The 23,859-nt window shown below is 38.8% G+C and overlaps 1 protein-coding gene across 3 annotated transcripts in view; it reads left to right on the top strand.

The window, feature by feature from the left end:
- The window catches only part of CACNA2D3 (calcium voltage-gated channel auxiliary subunit alpha2delta 3), a 1,508,837-nt gene that overhangs the window by 175,332 nt on the left and 1,309,646 nt on the right, over nucleotides 1-23,859 (top strand). The window contains exon 1 of one of the 3 annotated variants that reach the window (XM_073592285.1): nucleotides 11,826-11,870. The exons of the other annotated variants lie outside the window; for them this stretch is intronic. Within the exon in view, the coding sequence (XP_073448386.1) occupies nucleotides 11,859-11,870 (12 nt within the window). The 5' untranslated portion in view covers nucleotides 11,826-11,858. Of the gene's footprint in view, nucleotides 1-11,825; nucleotides 11,871-23,859 lie in introns of those variants that run through there. 3 annotated transcript variants of the gene reach the window in all.

The raw sequence follows: 23,859 nt of genomic DNA, 5'->3' as shown, positions 1-23,859 counted from the left end.
AGGAACCGCTGAGAGGCTGCAATAGATTTTTCAGGCAGTTCATGAGCTCATCAATAAGAGCAGAGTTAATGATCTATCTGGAACTTAGAGATAGCACTGGCTCACAGGCACTTCTGGGACTGCTAATCTGAGTGGGTTGGCTGCTCTTAACCTAAGTAAAAATGGGTGGATTTCAGAAATACAGCAGCGTGGGTTTTGCAGTGTTTTTTTATTGTTTAGCATTTAGGAGGCACTTGATTTATGAAAATTGGAGCACAAGTGGAGCTTTTGTTTACTGTAACCAATTCAGTTCCTTTCTTAGAAACCCGATCACCAACTTTGAAAATTGCAGGTAAAAGCACAGAAAATCAGATGTTTGAAATGCTTGCAGCATTTTCCTTTCCATAAATGTTTTTTCTTTTGTTTAAGTCTTTAAACTGGCTAGAAAAATCGACTTCTCCCGGAAGAGTCAATTTCCTAGCAAAGGGTCCCTCTGTCTTTGCATGTCATAGCCCTCTCCTGCTCTGGGAATGTCTATGTAGCACAGACCCAGGACTGGTCTGGTTGTTTGGTCCTAGGTTCCAATCCCTGATAGGCACACAGCAATCAGGCACATGGTAGTTCACAGTCACTTGAGTCAAAAAACAGGCTGTACATGTCTTTGCAGTTTATTTTGGTGAAAGAACTGTGTTAAGGTGAGGGTGAGCCTTGGGATACACCAAAAACTTCTAACTAAACTGTAATGGAGGACTACACTGTATCTGAGCACCACAAACGGGGAGGGGGCACAGTGGTGTAGTGGGTAGCACTCTTGCCTAGCAGAAAAAAGGGTCGCTGGTTTGAATCCCAACCACGACACTACCTGTCTGGAGTTTGCATGTTCTCCCTGTGCCTGCGTGGGTTTCCTCCGGGTACTCCGGTTTCCTCCCACACTCCAAAGACATGCTGGTAGGTTAATTGGCTTCTGTCCAAAATTGGCCCTAGTATATGAATGGGGACCTTGGATTGTGGGCTCCTTGAGGGTAGGGTGCGATGTATGTGTAGAGTGCTGCGTAAAATTGACAGCGTTATATGGGTACCTTAAATAAATAGTATATAATAGAGGAACATCTTAATGAGACACAATGTACAGGGAAAGGGACAATTGTAGGCACCCACACTCACTCAGGTTGAACTGGATGGACTGGTGTCTTTATTAACCCCCCTGGCGGTATTCCCAAGACTTGGGATCGCATCGCAGGATCCTTGTAGAGTTTACTTACCTTGTCCCCTGGATCCTGTGATGTCTCCCCGCTGTGATCTGCGAGCCGCCGTGTCTCGATTCACAGTGCCGAGCTCCGTTCTCTGCGAGCGTTGCGATGCACGGGGACGGAGTTCAGGGCCAAATTCAAAAAGTGAAACACACAGTACAGATACAGTAGACTGTATCAAATAATTACACATCCCCTTTGTCCCTAGTGGTCTGCCCACTGTCCTGCATGCAGTTTTATATTATAAATACTGTTCTTTCTCCCTGGAAACTGGAGATTGTCCATAGCAACCAAAACTGTCCCTTTACATCAAAGTGGCTTTAGACCAGCTAGAAAACAGCGATAATAAATTAGAATCACTTGCAGAATTGAGTGATAGTCATTTGTGGGGAAATCCGTCATCAAACACTAAAAGTAACGACAGCGACAATTCAGCAACTGAGCAAATTTCAGTGTTTTTGATTTGATTACATTATTGAATAATTTTTATTATTATTATATTATTATTTGGTATAATTATTTATAGTTATTTATTATTTTATAATTTTTGATTTCATTTTGCAAACTTTATCATACCCGGGATGTCTAGTAGACTCTTGTTTGGACAGATTTAAGTGAATTATTCCTAAGAATTACAGGCCTACAATATAAAACGCCAAATTTCTGTGAAAAATAATTGTACCGCTTTCAGCACCCAAAATCTGAAATAATCATACTGCCAGGGAGGTTAAACCTTACTAACTATGTAACTATGTAACAAACCAAAAGGGCTATTTTATTCTTTTTTAATATTCAAAACAAGCTCACCCACCTATGCATGTCTCCATGCATTATTTTGCTGATAAGTCACTTATAAAGACACCCCCTAGCATTTCTGGCCAAGGCCATCTTGAGTAAGGGCAGATGATTAATGTAGCAATTACTTCCTGGAATCCATCTGCCCTTAATTCAGGCATGCAGGCAGAGGCTGTGTTTAACTAAGTAAACCCCTCCTCCCCTCCTAAAGACCACTGTGGTGTATGACATAATTTGCCTAGGCAATGAAACTAGGAAGTAACTAAACAAATAAAAAAAAAAAAAACTGTTTAAAACAAGTGAATATGATATACTTTCCTATCTGTTTATATTCAGCATAAAGATTCAAAATAGTCGATGTTGATTGAGAAAGTGAAGTTCCACTTTTACTCTGATATGCTCCCTCAGGGTGAGGACCATCCTCTTGAATGTGAAAGGGCAACTAGATTCCAAACAGGAACTCCTGCACAAGAGTATAATACTGCTGTAAGCTCTCCCAGATAGTGCAAAGAAAAGTCTCTGGAATCCACATGGCATGTATACTGTGATGCCACCCGCAGTCTCAGTCAGATTCTGTACTTGTTGCCTGTGTCCTGGATCCTCAGATGAGCTTTCTGCATGCTTTCAGGAGGCTAGGACAGATCCCCCAGACCAAGCAAGAGCTTGGACCCCAAAAAGTGTTCTTTGAAGCTGCAGGTAGTGTCCCAGGGATGCCTCAGCCCTCAGGCTGGGTCTGACTCCCCCAGGAACAAGAGGCAGCTGTTACAGGCCCCAGCCTATTTATACCTTTCTCAGCCCCCTGCTGATCACTCACTCTCCTGACCAGGGATTGGATGAAGACCCATGAATATGCAGGTCAGGGTCAGAACTCTTCCGCCCACTATATCCCAGAGTTCAGTGGGATGCAGGGGAAAGTAGCTGAGCCTCCACCAGCAGAACCCAGAACAGACACTAACAAACAATAACTGCTCTCCCTGATTATAGGGAGGCCAAAAACTAAATTTACTCAACACCAGTAGCCTGCTGAGGGGTGCTATACATCTAATTTATTGTCTGTGCTGACTCAGCCCCCCCACCACATCCTCCTTTAGCCTCCCTACATGACATTTTTTTTTCGTAAAAACTGTCATTAGAGTCTTCTTGCACTGCTGACATCACTGCCAGGATGCTGGTGCCCAGCGGCAGTCTCAGGGCTTTTGGATGGTTACATGAGGTAGGCTTTTACAGGTAAATGGTTGATTGGCTGTTAAAGGTACCAAAAACACATTCCATCAGAACAGAGTTGTGAAAGCCTGGTTTGTAGGATAATATGCTTCCTGTCCTCACCATCTGTGTGAATTCTAACTAATTCCATTCTCATTTGTAGAATTGTTTATACCCTCCAGTTACGTCTAGCTAGGAAACCAACCAGTCACCTTAGTAAATTCTGTTTATTAAGTGTGAGTGCTGCTGCTGTCATTTATATAAACCTATTACACTTCTGACATCTTCTTCCCCTCAAGCATGATTCAGTTCTGATATATTCTGTGATATCACATGTCATCTATTCCACCAAGAATGTAAAACCTTTATGGCACATGTAGTCTGAGCATAGAGTTGCCTCAAGCCTTCCAACTTCTGTTGAATAACTAAGCCTCCATACAGTTCAGTAAATCACACTGCGTGGCGTTCTACATGGAAAAAAATCCAGATCAGATACTCAGTCTTTTAGTTATTACAGGTATTTTTATAGTGCTGACAATTTATACAGCACTTTTTATATGTTATACGTTTATGTCAGGCCCTGCCCCCAAAAAGCTTACAATCTAAAGTACCTACCTCACATGTATACATACTAGGGCCAATTTAGATGGAAGCTAATAACTCATCCTACCAGCATATCTATGGAGTGTGGGAGGAAAACCACACAAGCACAGGGAGAACATACAAAGCGCAAAGACTCAAACTGATTACTCTGGTACAGCAAGGCAGAAGTGCTTACCACCATGCCATTGTGCTGTTAGTTGCAGTTCAAATTTCCAACTGAAAATGAGATCCAAATAGAGCTGTGCCTAACTTTAATGGGTTCCATCACAGACACAGGAAACTGGAGGTGAAGTCAGCTATAAGAAATTCTATATATTTTTTCAGTACAGATTTGTGTTAAACGCCTCCCGTTACATTAATAAATGTCCTCATCAAGAAGCTGCAGCCATGACCTTGATATCAACATAATCAGACGGCAATTCTCTTTTTATAAAAGTAGTCGAGTGGCTCTACAGCTACCCGATCACTTTTACAGGTGGTGCAAGGAGGTCCCCCCTGCCACCACCCGCCGCCTTTCCTGGCTTCTCCCATTCCACTGGGGAGCCTGGGGCCAATGTGATGTGTTGCATTGGAAGCAATTTGAAGGGGGGGAGGGGAACTTCGTAATTGTGTTCTTTTCCTTCTTTTAAATTTTTCCATCTGTTAAAAAAGCAGTGCTCCCGTATTAGCTTCATTATTTTACCCTTTTAACAGATGGAAAAATATAAAAAGGAAAAGAACACAATTTAGGGAAAGTCCAGACCTTAAAAATCATTCAATTTCACCTTCCCTATTGACTCCAGTCCTTTTCTCCAAAATACTGAAATTTTACCAAAATCCTCTGGGAAAAGAAAACTTTCAGATTCGCTCAAGACATAAAAAAGCTACGGCCAACTCACCCTCAGATATGAAGAAGTGCCAGTTAGTAGGCATGCTTATTATGAAAACCCGCCTGCTTATAAGTCTGTTGATAAATGCTGCCGCCTATGGTAAGGCAATGTTGGGTAGTGCACTACAATGTGAGTTGAGTACTTACTGTACCTTCAAATTAAGAGCTTATTAACTAAGAAACAGTTCTGTACTCAGCTCGAGCTGTCAACCAGATAAGGACATCCTCAGTCATCGTCATTGATTGATCTGCCAGATTAGGGTTAATTCTATTAAATGATGCCATTTGCAAGGAATTAACTTGTTTCAGAATTCTCTCGCTGCCTAATCATTTTAACAACCAGCTTGATAGCAGCTAAGTAAAGATCTCTGTACTACCATGATACAGTGCTATATACACCAATCAGCCATATGTTTATGACCACTGACAGGTTAAATGAATAACATTGATTCTCTTGTTACGGTGGCATCTGAAAGTCAGTGGGATCTATTAGACAGCAAGGAAACATGTTGTCCCTGCAGTTGATTTGCTGAAAGCAGAAAAAAAAAAGTCAGTTTGTTGCATATGGGGCTGCATAGCCGCAGAGCGGTCAAGGTGCCCTTTCTGACCCATGTCCACAGCCAAAGCTCCTACAATAGACATGTGAGCAGCAAAACTGGACCTTGGAGCAATGGAAGAAGATGGCCTGTTCTGGTGAATCCTATTTTCCTTTACATCAGGTGGATGGCACGGTGCATGTACAGCGCTTACCTGGGGATGGGATGGCACCAGAAAGTAGTATGGGAAGAACGTATTCCCTTATGGCAGTGGCCTCTTTCAGCAGGATAATGTGCCCCGCCAAACTGCAAAAATGGTTCAAGAATGGTTTGAGGAAAACAACAAATAGTTTGAGGTGTTGACTTGGGCTCCAAATTCTCCTGGTCTCAATCCAATCAAGCATCTGTAGGATGTGCTGGAAAAATAAGTCAGATCCATGGAGGTCCCACCTCACAACTTACAGGACTTAAAGGATCTGCTACTGACAGCTTGGTGCCAGTCACCACAGTATACCTTCAGGGGCTTAATGGCAACCATGCCTGGACAGTTCAGGGCTGTTTTGGTGTCAAAAGGGGGACCCACTCAATATTAGATGGGTGGTCTTAAAGTTATGGTTGATTGGTGTATTACTGGCAGTATGGCTGAATATATGGGTAAAATGGTGATTTGCTTTTTCCTTTTTTTTTTTTTTTTCTTTTATGAAACACTAGAGGTCTACTGGTGAATGTGACAATTGCCAAACAACTGAATACGGCTTTCTTTGGACTCTCACACTTTGGAGTTGATTTACTAAAGGCTAATAGATAGTTCACTTGTCAAAGAAAGTTGTACTTTGCTGGGGATTTTTTTCCCAGAGCTTAGTGAATGAGATGAAAATTCACTGACATACATCATCCAATCATTTGCAAACAAAAATGCCTTTTTTTTTTTTTTACATTTCCCTTAACATCGTTGGGTATTTTTTTGCAAAGTGAAATTTCACCACATTCACTATGCCCTGGGAAAAATTCTCTTTGAAGGTGCAATTTTCCTTGCAAAGTGAACAGCTTTATTTTGCTTTGTTAAATCAACCTATTTATGTCACTGTGCATTGAATGAATGGTTACTTATTTATGAGGAAATGTAAGCAAGCTCTGCAGATAGTGTGAATGAATTAGGTACAGTTGATGCATCATTCAAGCAAAGGCTCCGTTCACAGCTAAGTGTACTGCAGCGACACCTGCTGCACTGCGTTTTTTTTTAGCTTTTTTGTGAAGCATGTTTTTGGAGCAGCACCTTTCATTTGAATAGTCCTCCCTCTACTCCAGAAACACACCAAAGAAGCTCATGTACCAAATTGTGCCACAGAGCCAGGCACGTTTTGCCGTATGATTTTTGGCATCGCAAACTCGTCCCGAGTTTTGCCGCTGTTCCAGTATGTCTGTAAGGCCGTGTGTACGTCTGCGTTAGAATTGATATTCTTTCTATTAAAGTCAATAGAAATGCAAAAGCAAAGGGGAAGCAGCGATGATCCTCAACTAAGTGATACAAATACAAATGAGAATGTGCTGACAAACTAAGAAAATAACCAAAAACACATCGAATCTTAAGTGAATGACCAAATTCTTGCTGAGGTATGCATATGTATATCTATAAAGTGCAAAGTGCTCAAAAAATATTGCATTGTGCCCCATAATCTATAATAAGTGCAAAATAACAAAGTCCATCTCGTTGGTGATCCAAAAAAACATAATATCTGCCAAAAAAATATGTGTATAAATACAGCTGTGCTCATAAGTTTACATACCTTGGCAGAATTTATGATTTCTTGGCCATTTTTCAGAGAATATAAATGATAACACAAAAACTTTCCTTTCACTCATGGTTAGTGTTTGGTTGAAGTTATTTAGTATCAATCCACTGTGTTTACTCTTTTTAAATCATAATGACAACAGAAACTAGCCAAATTATCCTGATCAAAAGTTTACATACCCAGGGTTCTTAATATTGTGTATTGCCCCCTTTTAACATCAATGACAACTTGAAGTCTTTTGCGGTATTTGTGGATGAGGCTCTTTATCTTCTCAGATGGTAAAGCTGCCCATTCCTCTTGGCAAAAAGCCTCCAGTTCCTGTAAATTCTTGGGCTGTCTTGCATGAACTGTACGTTTAAGATCTCCCCAGAGCGGCTCAATGATATTGAGGTCAGGAGAGGTCAAGAGAATGAGATGATCAGGAGACTGAGATTGCCACTCCTTTACTTTATTCGGCTGTACCCAATGACAGGTCAACTTGGCCTTGTGTTTTGGATCATTGTCATGTTGGAATGTCCAAGTACGTCCCATGCGCGGTTTCCTTTTGATAACATACTGCATTCATCTTGGTATTAATTTTGACCAAATTTCCTGTGCCTTTGTAGCGCACACATCCCCAAAACATCAGAAATCCACCTACATGTTTCACAGTAGGAATGGTGCAACTTTCATCATAAGCCTCTCCAAATGAAGCGTTTTTGGTTGTGGCCAAAAAGCTCAATTTTGATCTCATCACTCCAAATGACTTTGTGCCAGAAGGTTTGAGGCTTGTCTCTGTGCTGTTTGGCGTATTGTAAGTGGGATACTTTGTGGCATTTGCGTAGTAATGGCTTTCTTCTGGCGACTCGACCATGCAGCCATCTTTCTTCAAGTGCCTCCTTATTGTGCATCTTGAAACAGCCACACCACTAGTTTAGAGAGAGTCCTGTATTTCACCTGAAGTTATTTGTGAGTTTTTCTTTGTGAAGCCCAGACCATAAACATTCCGATCAAGCTCTTTCAAAAATTGTTGCAAACCCTCCATTGTGCCCTCCCAGAAAAGTATATTGTCATCTATATAGCATTTGTATAGCGCCATCTGTGGAGCACAGACCAGGTTAATTTCTTGGATCTGGTATTGTTCAAGGAGGAAAGAAAGATACACACTAATGCTGCGTACACACGATCGGATTTTCCGACAACAAAACCGTGGATTTTTTTTCCGAAGGATGTTGGCTCAAACTTGTCTTGAATACACACGGTCACACAAATGTTGGCCCAAAATTCCGAACGTGGGAATACGGTGACATACAAGACGTACAACGAACCGAGAAAAAGGAAGTTCAATAGCCAGTGCGGCTCCTTCTGCTTGATTCAGAGCATGCGTGGACTTTTGTGCGACGGACTTGTGTACACACGATCGGACTTTCCGACAACAAGTTTTGTTGTCGGAAAATTTGAGAACCCGCTCTCAAACATTTGTGTGCGGAAATTCCGACAGCAACTATTCGATGGAGCATACACATGGTCTGACTTTCCGACAACATCGAACATTTCCCGTAGGAAAATCTGACCGTGTGTACGCGGCATTAGGCTTGTTTTAAGGAAACCGATTGGAACAGCTATATACCCACAACTAATTGCCATCATAAAAATGTATATATAATACTCATAGCAGTCAATTTCCTAGAATTCGTAGAAATTGTGTGTTGGAATCCGATTACATATACCAAACTAACATATTAATAGAAAGATTTCTGGATAAGGGCTTTAAAAGAACATTTTTAGTCACTGAAAGGGACAACATTTTGGCTAAAAATAGATGTGAACTTTTACATACAAAAAAACAAAAATCACAGAAAGATTTTGGATTCAATTTCATTACTGATTACAACAAACAATTCAAGGAGGTAGAAAAAATTATTTTAAAAAAATTGGCCCATTTTATTAAAGGACGAAACTTTGAAGAAAATATTGCCCATTCATTTATTTAGAAACTTGTTAAAAAATATCACCGATCCATCAAAAAAGATAAAAATGTTTGGAAATATTGAAGGCTTTTTTTGGTGTAATAAATGCAAGGCTTGCAATAGCACTAAAAAGGAGGAGAAAAAAAAATCTAAGTCTTCTTCATTTACTGACGCTAAAAATCATAAAATTAAGTCTTTGATTACTTGTGATTTTACCCATGTGGTTTACGTACTTGAATGTCCATGCTGGAAGCAATACGTGGGTAGAACCACCAGAAAATTAAAGACGAGAGTCAATTACTCCGGTTTCCTCCCACACGCCAAAGACATGCTGGTAGGTTAAATGGCTTCTGTCTAAGTTGGCCCTAGTATATGAATGTGAGGTAGGGATCTTAGATTGTAAGCTCCTTGAAGGTAGGGACTGATGTGAATGTACAATGTATATGTAAAGCGCTGCGTAAATTGACAGCGCTGTATAAGTACCTTAAATAATAATAATAATGAGCCTGTTAGTAAAATAACTAAAGTATTTGAGAAACACAATGTCTCATGACATTTTAAATGAAAACACTACAGTGACCCTAAGCAGCTTCTCTTCTATGGGATTGACAGAATCGTGGGACATTGGAGGGGGTCAGACAGGGTCAAAGAGGTATCAAGGAGAGAAATACAATGGGTATACAGATTGGGATCCTTACATTATTAATGATTACATTTTTTTAAGTTGCATTTTTTTAATTTATTTTTTTTAATTTGCATATATTCAGCTTTTCATACCATTGATGAATTGAGACAATTTAAAGTCACTTTTTAATTGTATGTTTGATCCTTTAAAGTATTACTCATTGCTGTATTGACTGCGTGTATATCTAAGATTACATTTGTCCAGATTTCATATTAGTGATAGTGTAAGGCATGTTGGAATTCACCATTTGATATTATGTATGTATAAATAAAGTTTTGGGTCCACAATCAGTGCAGCAGCGTGTTTGTTGACCAATCTTAGGGCTTTTTGCCCATGTATAAAAGGGCGTGGAGACTTCAAACGTCCGGGAAGACATTGTATGATGAAACGCGTAGGGAGGGGCAAGGACTCTGACATCCACACACTATCCAGGATCACACTCGCGGCTCACATACCAAGCTGATCAGCCAGAGGTTATCAGGAACACATATATGCTGGCTATTCCTAGTGTCTGGTCTCACACTTTTAAATGTGAGTTTAATGATTGTATATGCTTTTAAATAAACCTTTTAAAAACAATTTCACACTATTATGCCGCGTACACACGGTCGGACTTTTCGTCTACAAAAGTCCAACGGACGCTGACGGACTAAAGCTGGCTGGTAATCCGATCGTGTGTGGGCTTCTCCGGACTTTCAGCAGACTTTTTCAGCCTCAAATCCGACGGACTTTAGATTTGAAACATGCTTCAAATCTTTACGTCGTAACTACGACGGACCCCGAAATCCGCTCGTCTGTGTGCTAGTCCGACGGACAAAAACCCATGCTAGGGCAGCTATTGGCTACTGGCTATGAACTTCCTTATTTTAGTCCGGTGTACGTCATCACGTACGAATCCGTCGGACTTTTGTGTGGTCGTGTGTAGGCAAGTCCGTTCGTTAGAAAGTCTGCTGCAAGTCCGCCGAAAGTCCGCCGGAAGTCCGCCGGAAGTCTGTCGGACAGGCTGTCGGACTTTTGTAGACGAAAAGTCCGACCGTGTGTACGCGGCATTAGAGCTTCCTTCCTCCTCTCCTATATATGTGGGGATTGTGGCTTGAGATTTGAAGTAGAGTTTATGTATTGCTAAAACGGCTCTCTGGATCCTAGCATTGATTGCACAAAGGCGCAGCTGCTGGTTTATAATTTTACAAGCCACTTCAGTCGGTGAGTCAGTTTGGTACGACTGGTGGAGGATAACATTGGGTGTTCACAGTTGATCTACATGCAAGATATCTCTGAATGCCACTTTCAGTTATTTACATTTTGTCACATTTATGAACTTTATTTATGCGTATTTGTTTGAGCTTATTTTTCTTTGTATACTTATATACAATTTTTTTGGCAGATATTCACTTTTTTGGATCACCAACGAGATGGACTTTGTTATTTTTCCCATATTATAGATTATGGCACATTGCGATATTTTTTGAGCACTTTAGATTATGGCACATTGCGATATTTTTTGAGCACTTTGCACGTTATAGATATACATATGCATACCTCAGCAAGAATTTGGGGATTCATTTAAGATTAGATGTGTTCTGGGTTATTTTCTTAGTTTTTCAGCACATTCTCATTTGTATTTGTATCACTTAGTTGAGGATCAGCGCCGCTTCCCCTTTGCTTTTGAAAAAACTTTTTTTGGTCCTGCAAAAAACTAGGGCAGCTGCGACCCCGCATTTATTGTACTGACTTATTTTTTCCACTATTGATCTTTGGCGCTGTATTGCCTTTTTCTTTTGTCAGGAATGCAAAAGCAACTTGAAGCAGGTTAGTTGTAGGTCTTGAGCAAGTCAGAATCAGGTTACAAGAAGGTCAGCAGCATCTCCTAAAAAGCTATGAAGAATCTCCAAAGCAACTCATACTGATCTGAAATACAAGCTAAAGGCACCCAACAACAAGCTGCCTATGCTCATCTAGTCTAGTCATACAACACATTTTCACATGCATAAAGCTTATATTTATGGTAGATATAGGTTGTAATGTTTGTGAAGGACAGATCAGCTTAGAAATACATTTCAGCTTACACTGTCTGCTTCCCCTGTGCTCCTGTTCCTGTTGTGACGTGCTTCTGCTTTTGTGTTTATCATAGAAGTAAATTAATCCTTTATACTTGCAGCAACAACTTCTGGCATCTGATGAAACCCATCACGGTTCAATGTTTAAAGCGGTATGAAACCCAAAAACGAAAGTGTGTTATATTACCTTGTATATTTAGATGTGGTTTATTTTTTTTTAACACTATATTTTTTTATTTTCATCTGGTGATCTGACCAGTAAGTCTGTTATTTGTCATCTCCCCTCAACAGACCAAGCTATCCAGCAAAATTGGCAGTCAGTGAGTTGAGACAAACCATTGACAGGGGTGCTTACAGGGGTCAGATTTTTATTAATGTGTGTACCACATTAATCCCAAAAGGAAAACACTTTGCTGTAACTGCATATAAAGTGTTAGTTGAAGTTTGGCTTTAATTTGTTAATCAAGTCCATCTAAATCCACTAGTGCATCTAACATCATCCTCTTCCTAGATTGACAATGCTGCTGTCCAAGGGTATCTTGAGTGGAGACACCCTGAAGACTAGAGAAGAGAGTTTATGTCTAAAATGCAGTCGCAGTGGATTAGACAACACTGATTAAGAGGAAACCATGTGAAACTTATGATATTAGCACACCTGCAGTATTTGAAAATTAGTAGCTGATTGCTTTCAATTGATGAAGGGAACTATATAATGACAACTATGTCAGTGCATTGAAAAAATCTAAAACAATGCTCTATATAACAGAGTACTTACCTCTTTAGATGGTTGTGGGTCTAAGCTTTATTGTCTTCAAACATGGCCTGAACTTTTGAGAAAGCCCATTGGGCACAAAGGGTGAGGTAGGCGGTGATGTAATCATGCTGGGTGGAGCTAGGTGGAGCTGTGGATGCCGAGATTTTTGCTGAGACATGATGTATTTTTACTTCTGAAATGTGAGTTTATTTATATTTGAATAAAATTTAAAAGTGATCTGCAATATGGTATCCTCCTCTTGCTTTCTATATGAGTGACAATACGCTGGGAGCTGTGGACCGTGATCGTCCAGCTAGTGGAGCAGTGGCACTACAATACTGCAAAAGCACAATTGGCCTCCTGTAGTTAGTGAGGTCTATCCAAGCAGGTAAGAGGACACCCAAAAGTGGGGTGAAGGGCACTGTGGTGATTACAGTCAACACTTTTATGGTGTTTGGGACTGCACATTCACAGAAATTGGATATTCCTGATGGACTTTAATGAAAGATGGACTTATTTTGATTGATTATATTTTTTTGCATTTTTTTTAATGAGATTTATTTGATGGTCAGTTATATGATTTAAGCAATATATATATATATATATATATATATATATATATATATATATATATATATATATATATATATATATATATATATATATTTTATATACACTGGAGATCAAAATTAGAGAACAGCCTACAATTTCCTAAATTTCAAGGTCACTGCTTAGTCATAGTTGAAATGATCTAAACATGAGTAAAAGAGCAGTTTTGTTAAGCATATTTCATGAGTTATGCAGCGTACACACGGTCGGACTTTTCGACCGGACTTGTCTGACGGACGCCGATGGACCAAATCCGGCGAACAATCCGATCGTGTGTGGGCTTCATCGGACCTTCAGCTGACTTTTCCAGTCGCAAATCTGACGGACTTTAGATTTGGAACATGTTTCAAATCTTTACGTTGTAACTCCGCCGGACCCAGAAATCCGCTCCTCTGTATGCTAGTCCGATGGACAAAAACCGACGCTAGGACAGCTATTGGCTACTGGCTATCAACTTCCTTATTTTAGTCCGGTGTACATCATCATGTACGAATCCATCGGACTTTGGTGTGATCATGTGTAGGCAAGTCCGGGCGTTAGAAAATCCGTTGAAAGTCTGTTGAAAGTCTGTTGAAAGTCTGTCGAAAGTCTGTCGAAAGTCTGTCGAAAGTCTGTCGAAAGTCTGTCGAAAGTCTGTCAGACGGGCTGTTGGACTTTTGTAGCTGAAAAGTCCGACCGTGTGTACACGGCATTACATATATTTTGAAGCACAGAGATTTGAAAAAGAACATTGATCAAAATTATGGATCACTTTCAGACACCTCCCGGTTATTGGTGTTAATCTGGCATCTTGTGTTAATTTTTTTTAACATCTGACAAACCCTATTTGACTAGCAGCCTAACTTTCCGGACTTCACTGACTTTGCAAGATGGTGAGCCATTCTAAAGTGACTGAAACCCTTCGGTAGCAGATTGTCCAGACGAAGGCCAAAGGGATAAACCTTTCAGCCATAGCAAGAGAAGTTTGTCGTTCCAAATCTGTGATTTCTAGAATATTGCATCTTTACAATGTTACAAACTTATTCAAGTCCCCCGAGAAGGCTGGTCATCCACATAAGAGAAATGCAAGGGAGGACAGGATAATGCAGAGAATCTCAATGGGCAATCGGTTCAACACTGCAGCTGTGATTGCTTAAGGATCAGCGTAAGGATCTGTATCGTCATACAGTGTCTCGCCATTTAAGAGAATTTGGACTGAAAGCCCACTCATTAGCAGAAAGAATCAAAAGGCTAGACTTACCTTTGCTGAGGAGCATGTTGTGTGGACAGAGGAGAATTAGTCCAAAATTCACTGATGAAACCAAGTTTAATTTATTTGGGTCAAATGCTCGTCAAACTGGGGAAAAACTGAACCCAAAGTATGTAAAGAAGTCAGTGAAAGGTGAAGGGGGAATCGTCATGGTTAGGGGGATGTTTTCTGCAGCAGGAGTTGGGCCTCTCATACAGCTACATGGCAGAGTGTATGCAAATTAAACATGTACAAGATGAAAAAAATTGTTTAGTTTCGTTTCGATTCGTTATTTAACTAAATTCGTTTAGTTAAATTTGTTGCATTCGTTACATTCATTTTCGGGATTCGTTTAGTTTCGTATTCGAATTCGAAAAAATTTGACTGCATTCGAAAAAATACTATCAAATTCGAAAAAATTTCTACCGCATTTGAAAAAAACGATCAAATTCGAAAAAATTCTACCACATTCGAAAAAAAACCTATCAAATTCAAAAAAAATTCTACCGCATTCGAAAAAAACTATCAGATTCAAAAAAATTCTACCGCATTCGAAAAGATTTGACAGAATTTGAAAAAGTAAACTATATACTGTATAACCATTTTGCGAAATTCGAATTTCATATAGAATGAAATGGAATTCCAATAGAATAGAATAGAAAATAAGAATAGCATAGAAAAACAATAGAACAGAATAAAATATAAAATATTCTATTCTAATCTGTTTTTATATATGTATATATATATATATATATATATATATATATATATATATATATATATATATATATATATAAACAGATTAGAATAGAATATTTTATATTTTTTTTTCCTATTCTGTTCTATTGTTTTTTCTATTCTAGTCTTTTCTATTAGAATTCGATTTCATTCTATTTCTATATAACTATTTTGCGAAATTCGAATTTCGTATAGAATGAATTTGCATTCAAATAGAAAAGATTAGAATAAAATAGAAAATAACAGAAAAGAATAACATAGAAAAACCATAGACCAGCATAGAAAAAAAAAAAAAAATTTTTATATATATATATATATATATATATATATATATATATATATATATATATATATAATTTTATTTATTTATTTATTTTTCTATGCTGGTCTATGGTTTTTCTATGCTATTCTTTTCTATTATTTTCTATTTTATTCTAATCTATATATATATATATATATATATATATATATATAACCATATATAAATATTTATAACCATATAAAATGAATTCAAATTTGAATATATATTTTTACATTATTTTCTATTCTAATCTTTTCTATTCGAATTCATTCTATACGGAAGCCATCTTCCGAAATTCGAATTTCGTATAGAATGAATTCAAATTCCAATAGAAAAGTTTAGAATAGAATAGAAAAGAATAGCATAGAAAAACAATGGAATAGAATAGAAAAAATATTATATATATATATATATATATATATATATATATATATATATATATATATATATATATATATATATATATATATATATATATATATATATATAACCATTTTCTAAAATTCAAATTTCATATAGAATGATAGAATAGAAATAGAATAGAAAAATAGAATAGAAAATAATAGAAAAGAATAGAATAGAAAAACAATAGAACAGTATAGAATAAAATACAATATATGTTTTTCTAGTTTATTCTTTTCTATTATTTTTTTTTCTATTCTAATCTTTTCTATTCAAATTCGATTTCATTCTATATGATGTTCGAATTTCTAGTCTATTCTTTTCTATTCAAATCTTCTCTATTGTAATTCAAATTCATTCTATACGAAATTCGATCTTCAGAAGCCATGTTCTGAAATTCGAATTTGAATAGAAAAGACTATTATAGAATAGAAAATAATAGAAAAGAAAATCATAATAAAACAGAATTCAAAAAAAAAAAAAAATATATATATATATATATATATATATATATATATATATATATATATATATGTATTCTATTGCTTTATAATTTAATATTCTATTTTATAGTATTTTTTAGAAAATCGATTTCTATTGTTTTCAAATTCGATTAGATATTGTTTTCGAATTCGATTATGTTTTCGAATTCGATTCAGATTTGTTTTCGAATTTGATTCGAATTTGTTCGCTTTTTTGGATTCGTTTAAATTCATTACTTTTGTAATTCGGAAATTCGGATGCATCCGAATTTCCGAATAATGAAAAATTTGTCCGAATTTCGATTCGGAACGAAACAAAATGCACATGTTTAGTTTTAATTATCCTGACTGGACATCATATGACATCCAGCAGGATAAGCTGCAACCGCGTGCCCATGGGGGCGCGCAGCCCGGCGATTGGTGGTGTGTCAATCTGACACACCGTATCTCTGATCTCGGTAAAGAGCCTCTGACGTAGGCTCTTTACCATGTGATCAGCTGGTAAAGATGTTTATTGGCTTTTCCTCCACTCGCACTGACAGAGGCATGTAGAGGAGAGCCGATCGGCTGCAATCTTAACAGGGGGGTCTGCGCTGATAATCATCACATTGATTATAAGTGCAGACCCACCAAGGATGCCCACTAGTGCCCACCAGGGATGCCCACCCATGACCATCAGGCATACCCACCCATGATTACCAGGGATGCCAATCAGTGCCCATTAGAGGTGCCAATCAGCGCCCATTATAGATGCCAATCAGTGACATTCAGTAATGCCTACCAGTGCCTCCTCATCAGTGCCACCCATCAGTGCCACCTATAAGTGCCCATTAGTGCCGCCTATCAGTGCCCATCAGTGCCGCCTTTCATTGCCCATCAGTGCTGCCTATGAGTGCCCATCAGTGTTGCCTATCAGTGCCCATCAGTGCCCATCAGTGCTGCATATTAGTGCCTCATCAGTGTCGCCTTTTCAGTGCCCATCAGTGAAGGAGAAAACGTACTTATTTACAACATTTTATAACAGAAACAAAGAAAAACGTTTTATTTTTTCAAAATTTTCTGTCTTTTTTTATTTGTTTAGCAAAAAATAAAAACCCCAGAGGTGATCAAATACCACCAAAAGAAAGCTCTATTTGTGGGGGAAAAAAAATGATAAAAATGTCAAATGGGTACAGTGTTGCATGACTAAGTAATTGTCATTCAAACTGTGACAGCGCTGAAAGCTGAAAAATGGCCTGGGCAGGAAGGGAGGAAAGTGCCCGGTATTGAAGTCGTTTAAGTGGTTGTAAACCTTGGACATAATGAACAAAGCATGCAGTAAATGATTTAATGGTGTATGGATTGCCTGGTGGAAGTGTAGGTTAGAGTAGAACTAAAGTCAAAACTTGTTTTAACTTTTATTTTGTATAGGGTAAAGGTGGGTAATAACCCCTAGCAGTGTTTTTAACATTTGTGTCCCATTGGGGAGATTTCTCTTTACTTCCTGGCCCATAGCCAAAACAGGAAGTGACAGGAAATCTCTGGTTGTCACCAGAACTAATGTCCCCAATTGCAAGATTTACACTCTATTTCTGTTCTGGCGACAAGCCAAAATTTGGGATTTTCTTTCAATATTGGTGATAATGGTAAACATGACAGAGGGTGAATCTCCCTAACAAACAAACAGTAACATTGTGACGGGTTCTAATCTCTCTCCACTATATCCAAAACTAAAGAAGGTTTTTGCCTCTAGTTATTCTTCTTTAACACTGAATGATTCCATTGGATTAGATGGACTATGAATGCAAATGACAAAGGTGCCTTTCAACAACATTAAAGTGATTGTAAACCTTCAGTTTTTTTTTTTAAAATAACAAACATATCATACTTACCTCCACTGTGCAGTTCGTTTTGCACAGTGTGGCCCCGAACCTCCTCTTCTGGGGTCCCCCCGGTGGCGCTCGCAGCTCCTCCTCGCAACGGTAAACCCGCTGGGAGAAGCGCTCTCCCAGGGGGTTTCCTTGCAGGCGCGCTCCCGAGTCCAGCATTTTCGTCCATAGACACAGAATTCCGGACTCAGTCCCGCCCCCTGCACCCGCATCATTGGATTTGATTGACAGCAATGGGAGCTAATGGCTGCGCTGCTATCAATCTATCCAATCAAGAGCCAAGAACCCTGAGAAGGGCTCAGGTGAGTAAAATGGGGGGGGGGGGGGTCTGGGGGGCCAGTCAGTGTGAAAAGCTTTTTCACCCTAATGAATAGGATGCATTAAGGTAAAAAAAACACAAGGGTTTACAACCCCTTTAATGATGATGTCTCCATCCAATGACTTACTCTATGGCTTTAAGTATCTATTAAAGCTTATCTAAATGCAGCACCCAGTATGCTGTGCTGTATGTTACCCATTCCTTACCTCTGCACCCTATGTGTTATGTTGTTCAATATATACTCCTGATTCTGAATGAATCCTCAGCACACTGTTATACACCCTTTCTAGCAAGCATAAGAACAGGAATTTGTATTTCACATACATTGCAATACATGTTTAAGCTGGCCAACTGCATCAAAGTAATCCCTTTCTGGCCAGTCCCTACTCTACTTTGCAAAATATTTAATTGCTTTCAGCATACTTCAGTGGATATATTGCCAATATGGGGCAAATAGACACAAGATGTAGGCAAGCTACAGGTTCAGGTCTGGTCACACTAAAAGTTCTGAATGAACCCTCTGCACACTGCTATACATCCTTTTTAGCAAACTTTACATAAAAACAGGGATTTTTAGTTCACATGTATTGCAGTCCATATTTAAGCTGGCCAACTGTCTCAAAGTAATCCCTCTCTGGGCAGTCCCTACTCTGCTCGGCAAAATGCAGAATATTTTCAGCTCAGTGTGAAAACTGATATGATGGAACCATCTTGTTGAACCATTCTACCGAAGAACAGGAGTCGTGACTCTATAGAGACAATGGACTTGTCTGGTTGTTGGAAGGTTGTTTCTTTCCTTATCTATTTTCTGTTATTTGTACATAATAAATATCAGCATTTTTATATTAAAATTCTTCAAACCAAAAAAATTAACATTTTTTTGGCTTGAAATATCTACTTCCATTTCTCCCGCAAATCATTTTCTTCCACTAGGCCGCCTGGCCCAGCATTAATCCATTGGTACAGGATAGATATTGGCCAGCTGTGGAACAGTAATGTACTGGTAAACCCTCTAAAGGCTAGCAGGGAGCTGTTATTGCAGCAATGATGGGATTGTCCCTGGCTATCACTGAGCTGCTGGTCCAATTCTGTTGTAGAGGTGAAGTGATGGCACAGCTCAGTGTTAAAAGTGATATGATGGAACCATTAAATATCAATATCAATTGATTCATTGATTCTGGTGGCGTGCTTCATATAAAGTCCCAACATTCCCTTATTTTCCTGCCCCCCCCCCCCTTTTTTTTCAAGAGATACAGAGAGGATTCTTTCTATTGGCCACCAATATAAGGTGGTTTAAGGTATTTTTCTTACAGACCCCTGATATATTTAGCACGGGTGTCCATGGGCCTCAAAATGATTTCAATGGTTCCTCTGTGGTCAAAAGATTGAGAAAGGCTGATTTGGAATGTTCTATTGCAGGGCACAATTCTTCCAATTTTTTGGTCACTCTAAGTAAAGCTAGGGATTTGTGCTGTTTGCTCATGCTGCTGGCAGGCCACATATAAATCCTAACAGAACAGCACAGTGCCTGTTCTACATGGAGCTCAAAATTAATAGGGCTTTGTATAATAACTCTTATGCCCCGTACACGCGGTCGGATTTTCCAACGGAAAATGTGTGATAGGACCTTGTTGTGGGAAATTCCGACCGTGTGTGGGCTCCATCACACATTTTCCATCGGATTTTCCGACACACAAAGTTTGAGAGCTTGCTATAAAATTTTCCGACAACAAAATCCGTTGTCGGAATTTCCGATCGTGTGTACACAAATCCGACGCACAAAGTGCCACACATGTTTAGAATAGATAAAGAGATGAAAGCTATTGGCTACTGACCCGTTTATAGTCCCAATGTACATGTTTTATGTCACCACGTTCAGAATGATGGGATTTTCTGACAACTTTGTGTGACCGTGTGTATGCAAGACAAGTTTGAGCCAACATCCGTCGGAAAAAATCCATGGATTTTGTTGTCGGAATGTCCGATCAATGTCCGACCGTGTGTACAGGGCATTAGAGTGGAAACACACTATTGTTATTTGCTATATTGTTGCACTGCACCACAAAGCACCATAGTGCCCTACAGTCCTTTGTAGTGCATTGCATTTGGAAATATGTTGCATAGACTTTTTTTGTCTGTTCTTGTACATTGGGACTCCATTCAAATGCATAGGATGCTTAATTTCAATGTACTTTAATGAGTGATACAATACATGTTAAAGCACTGCACAAAGATAGAAAAAGAATAAATGGGCCATTAATTCTTGAGCAGTGCCACTAAATCAGTTGCAGAAACTTGTACCAGCAAGTCTTTACATTAAGGTCCCTTTTACAATGTGCTTCTTTTAGATTGTAAGCTCTAACCAGTAGGGTGCTCTGATTCCTCTTGTATTGAATCACATTGTAACTGTACTGTGAGCCTCCATCTTGCAAAGTGCTGCACAAACTGTTGGCACTATATAAATCCTGTATAATAATAATAATAATAATAATAAAAATAACCCTTACAAAACATGATTATTAGCAGTAACCCTTAAATAGGTCACATCACTGGGAATTATCTAATAGTGTGTAGCCAGCCTGATAACATTCCCAAATGATTCCCAGCCATCTGAAAGCCTTGTTTGTAATTATTTGTGACACATACATGCTTGTGTCCTCCAGTGCAGCACTCAAACATCTGTACTGTATTCTGGAAAATCATTGAAAGAGATTTAGTAACTTTGCTGCACGGCAAAGCAGTGAAAAATTAGACTTCTGACAGAGAGGCTCATGTTAATTGGAAGGCAGAGGGTGGAAGGCGCGTGATCTAACGTATGAATCAAAATAATATCGTTTATTCATAAACAAGGTAGCTGAGTACAAAGAAATTACTACGAATTCATTAAAACTAGGTTACAAGATATTCATTGAGAATTAAAAAATTACAAATGAATAATTAAAAATGCCCATACAAGGGCAAAAGCTTAAGGTAGGCTAACGCGTTTCGAGGTTTTCCCCTCTTCATCAGAGCCTTGAAAAGAAAAAGAAAGTCTGTAGGATGTGGTAGATACACATGAAGAGGAATGGCTGATTCAGAGATGTATCATATAGTGGGTGATGTATTCTCCTTAAAGGTATCCACATCACAGAGCTCTACATGCCGTAGAATGAATGGTTGGTTTGTTAAATGTCGTTTGTCTGTCATTTGTTCCTGCGTTTGGACTTGTTCAAAGACTGCAGCCCATATACATCAGTTGCAGGCTGAAGGCAGTCTTTCAGGGAGTTCTGTGATCCTCCCAGCAGAGTGCTGTCCTGTGTTGCAAGAGGAGTGCTAGCAGACCTGGAGAGGCTCATGTGCATGGTAGATGCAGCCTTTCTATCTGATAGCAAAATCAGTTCCATCGGCTGGAAAAGTAAGATCAGTTTACAGAATGGGCCCATGTTTACAGTGGAAACCCAAGTTGGGTCAAAGAGATTTTAATAGCAAGAAAATTATACAAGCTGTGTTTGTTGTAAGATGATTAACAAATATTAGTAACTGGTTCACTTTAAAAAGATTGTAAACCTCAGACATGAAATATCAACAAAGCATATCCCTCTATAGTGTGTACTTGTCTCAATTAAGAGCACTACATTTCATTTCTGTCTGCTGCTTCGTTCCTTTGCTATCAGCATGAGTCACTTCTGACAAGTTTTCCTGACACCAAGAGAAAAAAGGTGACAGGGGAGGGACCTTCAGCTGATTGACAGCCTTAGCTCTGTTCCAGTGTGCTGTGTGAAGGGGGGGGGGGAGTATCAGCTCTCAGAGCTCCCCTCACTGAGCGCTGCAGACTTCAGTTCCCCGCCCCCTTTTTTCTGGCCGCTCAATCAAGCTTTATAAATTGCGGACTTTGAACAGATGTAGAGAAGAGAAGACTGAAGATAAACAGGTACAATTTATGTAGGAGGATTTGTTTCATCTCTGTATCACCTGAGGATAGTCACTTCACTGGGTAAATGGAAAGGTTTACAGCCACTTTAACCACTTCAGCTCCGGAAGATTTTACCCCCTTAATGACCAGGCCATTTTGTGCAATACTGCACAGCGTTGCTTTAACTGAAAATTGCACGGTCATGCAACGCTGTACCCAAATAAAGTTGATGTCCTTTTTCTCACAATAGAGCTTTCTTTTGGTGGTATTTGATCACCTCTGTGTTTTTTGCGCTATAAACAAAAAAAGAGCGACAATTTTCGAAAAAAAAAACAATATTTTTTTTACTTTCTGCTATAAAAGACACCCAATAAAAAAAATTAAAAAATCTAATTTCTTCATCAATTTAGGCCAATATGTATTCTGCCACATATTTTTTGATAAAAAAATCCCAATGAGCGTATATTGATTGGTTTGCACACACAAACTATGAGATATATTTATGGCATTTATTACACTGTATGTTTAAAATTAATACCAGAACTGGAACAGTAGAGAGTAGTCACTGGACAGAACAGGTACCAAAGGGACAGAAGAGTTATGGACAAAACTGTATAGCTAAGTCTGCAAATACACTTTGACTTTGAAATGATTTCTGCACCCATCAATGCAGCACGTTATAACAAAGTGAGTTAAGAAGAACAACGAGAATAAGTATTGACAAATTCCAGCTGAGGCTGTGGCTTGGAAAGGATGATCATTATGGTGTCGATTATCTGTGGAGCTCAAATTATTTATTAACACTGTAGTGGTAAATTATCATCAATATCAAATCATTGAACACAGCTGGTTGTTAGTAAAATTAGACATCAGTGGTTCGTGTCCATTGAAGCATGCAAGATCAGAAATGATTGATTATCTTTGCATACTGTACGTATTCCTTATTTTAAACGATTGAAGAAGAATGACTGGCAAAAACGACAGAAATTATCTAAATGATTTATTTCAAGATGTGAACATTTTTCATGCACTTTGCAAGAATCTCAAGAATCTCAGGCTTAAAGAGTAACTCCACTTTTGTTGAGAAAAAAACATTCCCCCTTGGGTGATCTATGTACATTACAAGGATTTTAACAAACTTTGTTGCAGATTCCTACCTTTTGTTATTCTGAAGAAATCCCTGTTTGTCTTGTCTCTCTGTGCCTATGTGTGAAAGTGAGTCTAATGGGAGTGGTTTCATTAATAGCAATCAGCTGCTGCACCTGCAGGGCACTAATGAGGAGAGGTGCTGGGCCTGCATCCCTTTACGATTTCTTATTGGGAGTATCTCACCAAAAATAATATTTTTGTTGCAGGGATGCCTGAAATCTGACTTAGCGCAGACTTCTGGGAAGATCAGTAAGCCAATCGCACAAGCAAGAAATGACATATCTGAGGGGCGTTCTGTACACATTCTTCCCACTGACCACCAATGTAAGGGGCATGCTTCCATTGACCACTAACGTAAGGAGCATTCTTTCCACTGGTCACAAATGTCAGGGGCATTCT

Source organism: Aquarana catesbeiana, linkage group LG07 (assembly GCF_042186555.1).
Source record: "Aquarana catesbeiana isolate 2022-GZ linkage group LG07, ASM4218655v1, whole genome shotgun sequence".
In the NCBI taxonomy this organism is placed as follows: Eukaryota; Metazoa; Chordata; class Amphibia; order Anura; family Ranidae; genus Aquarana; species Aquarana catesbeiana.
Note: the sequence above shows the minus strand (reverse complement) of the source record. Positions and strands in the feature narration are given on the sequence as shown.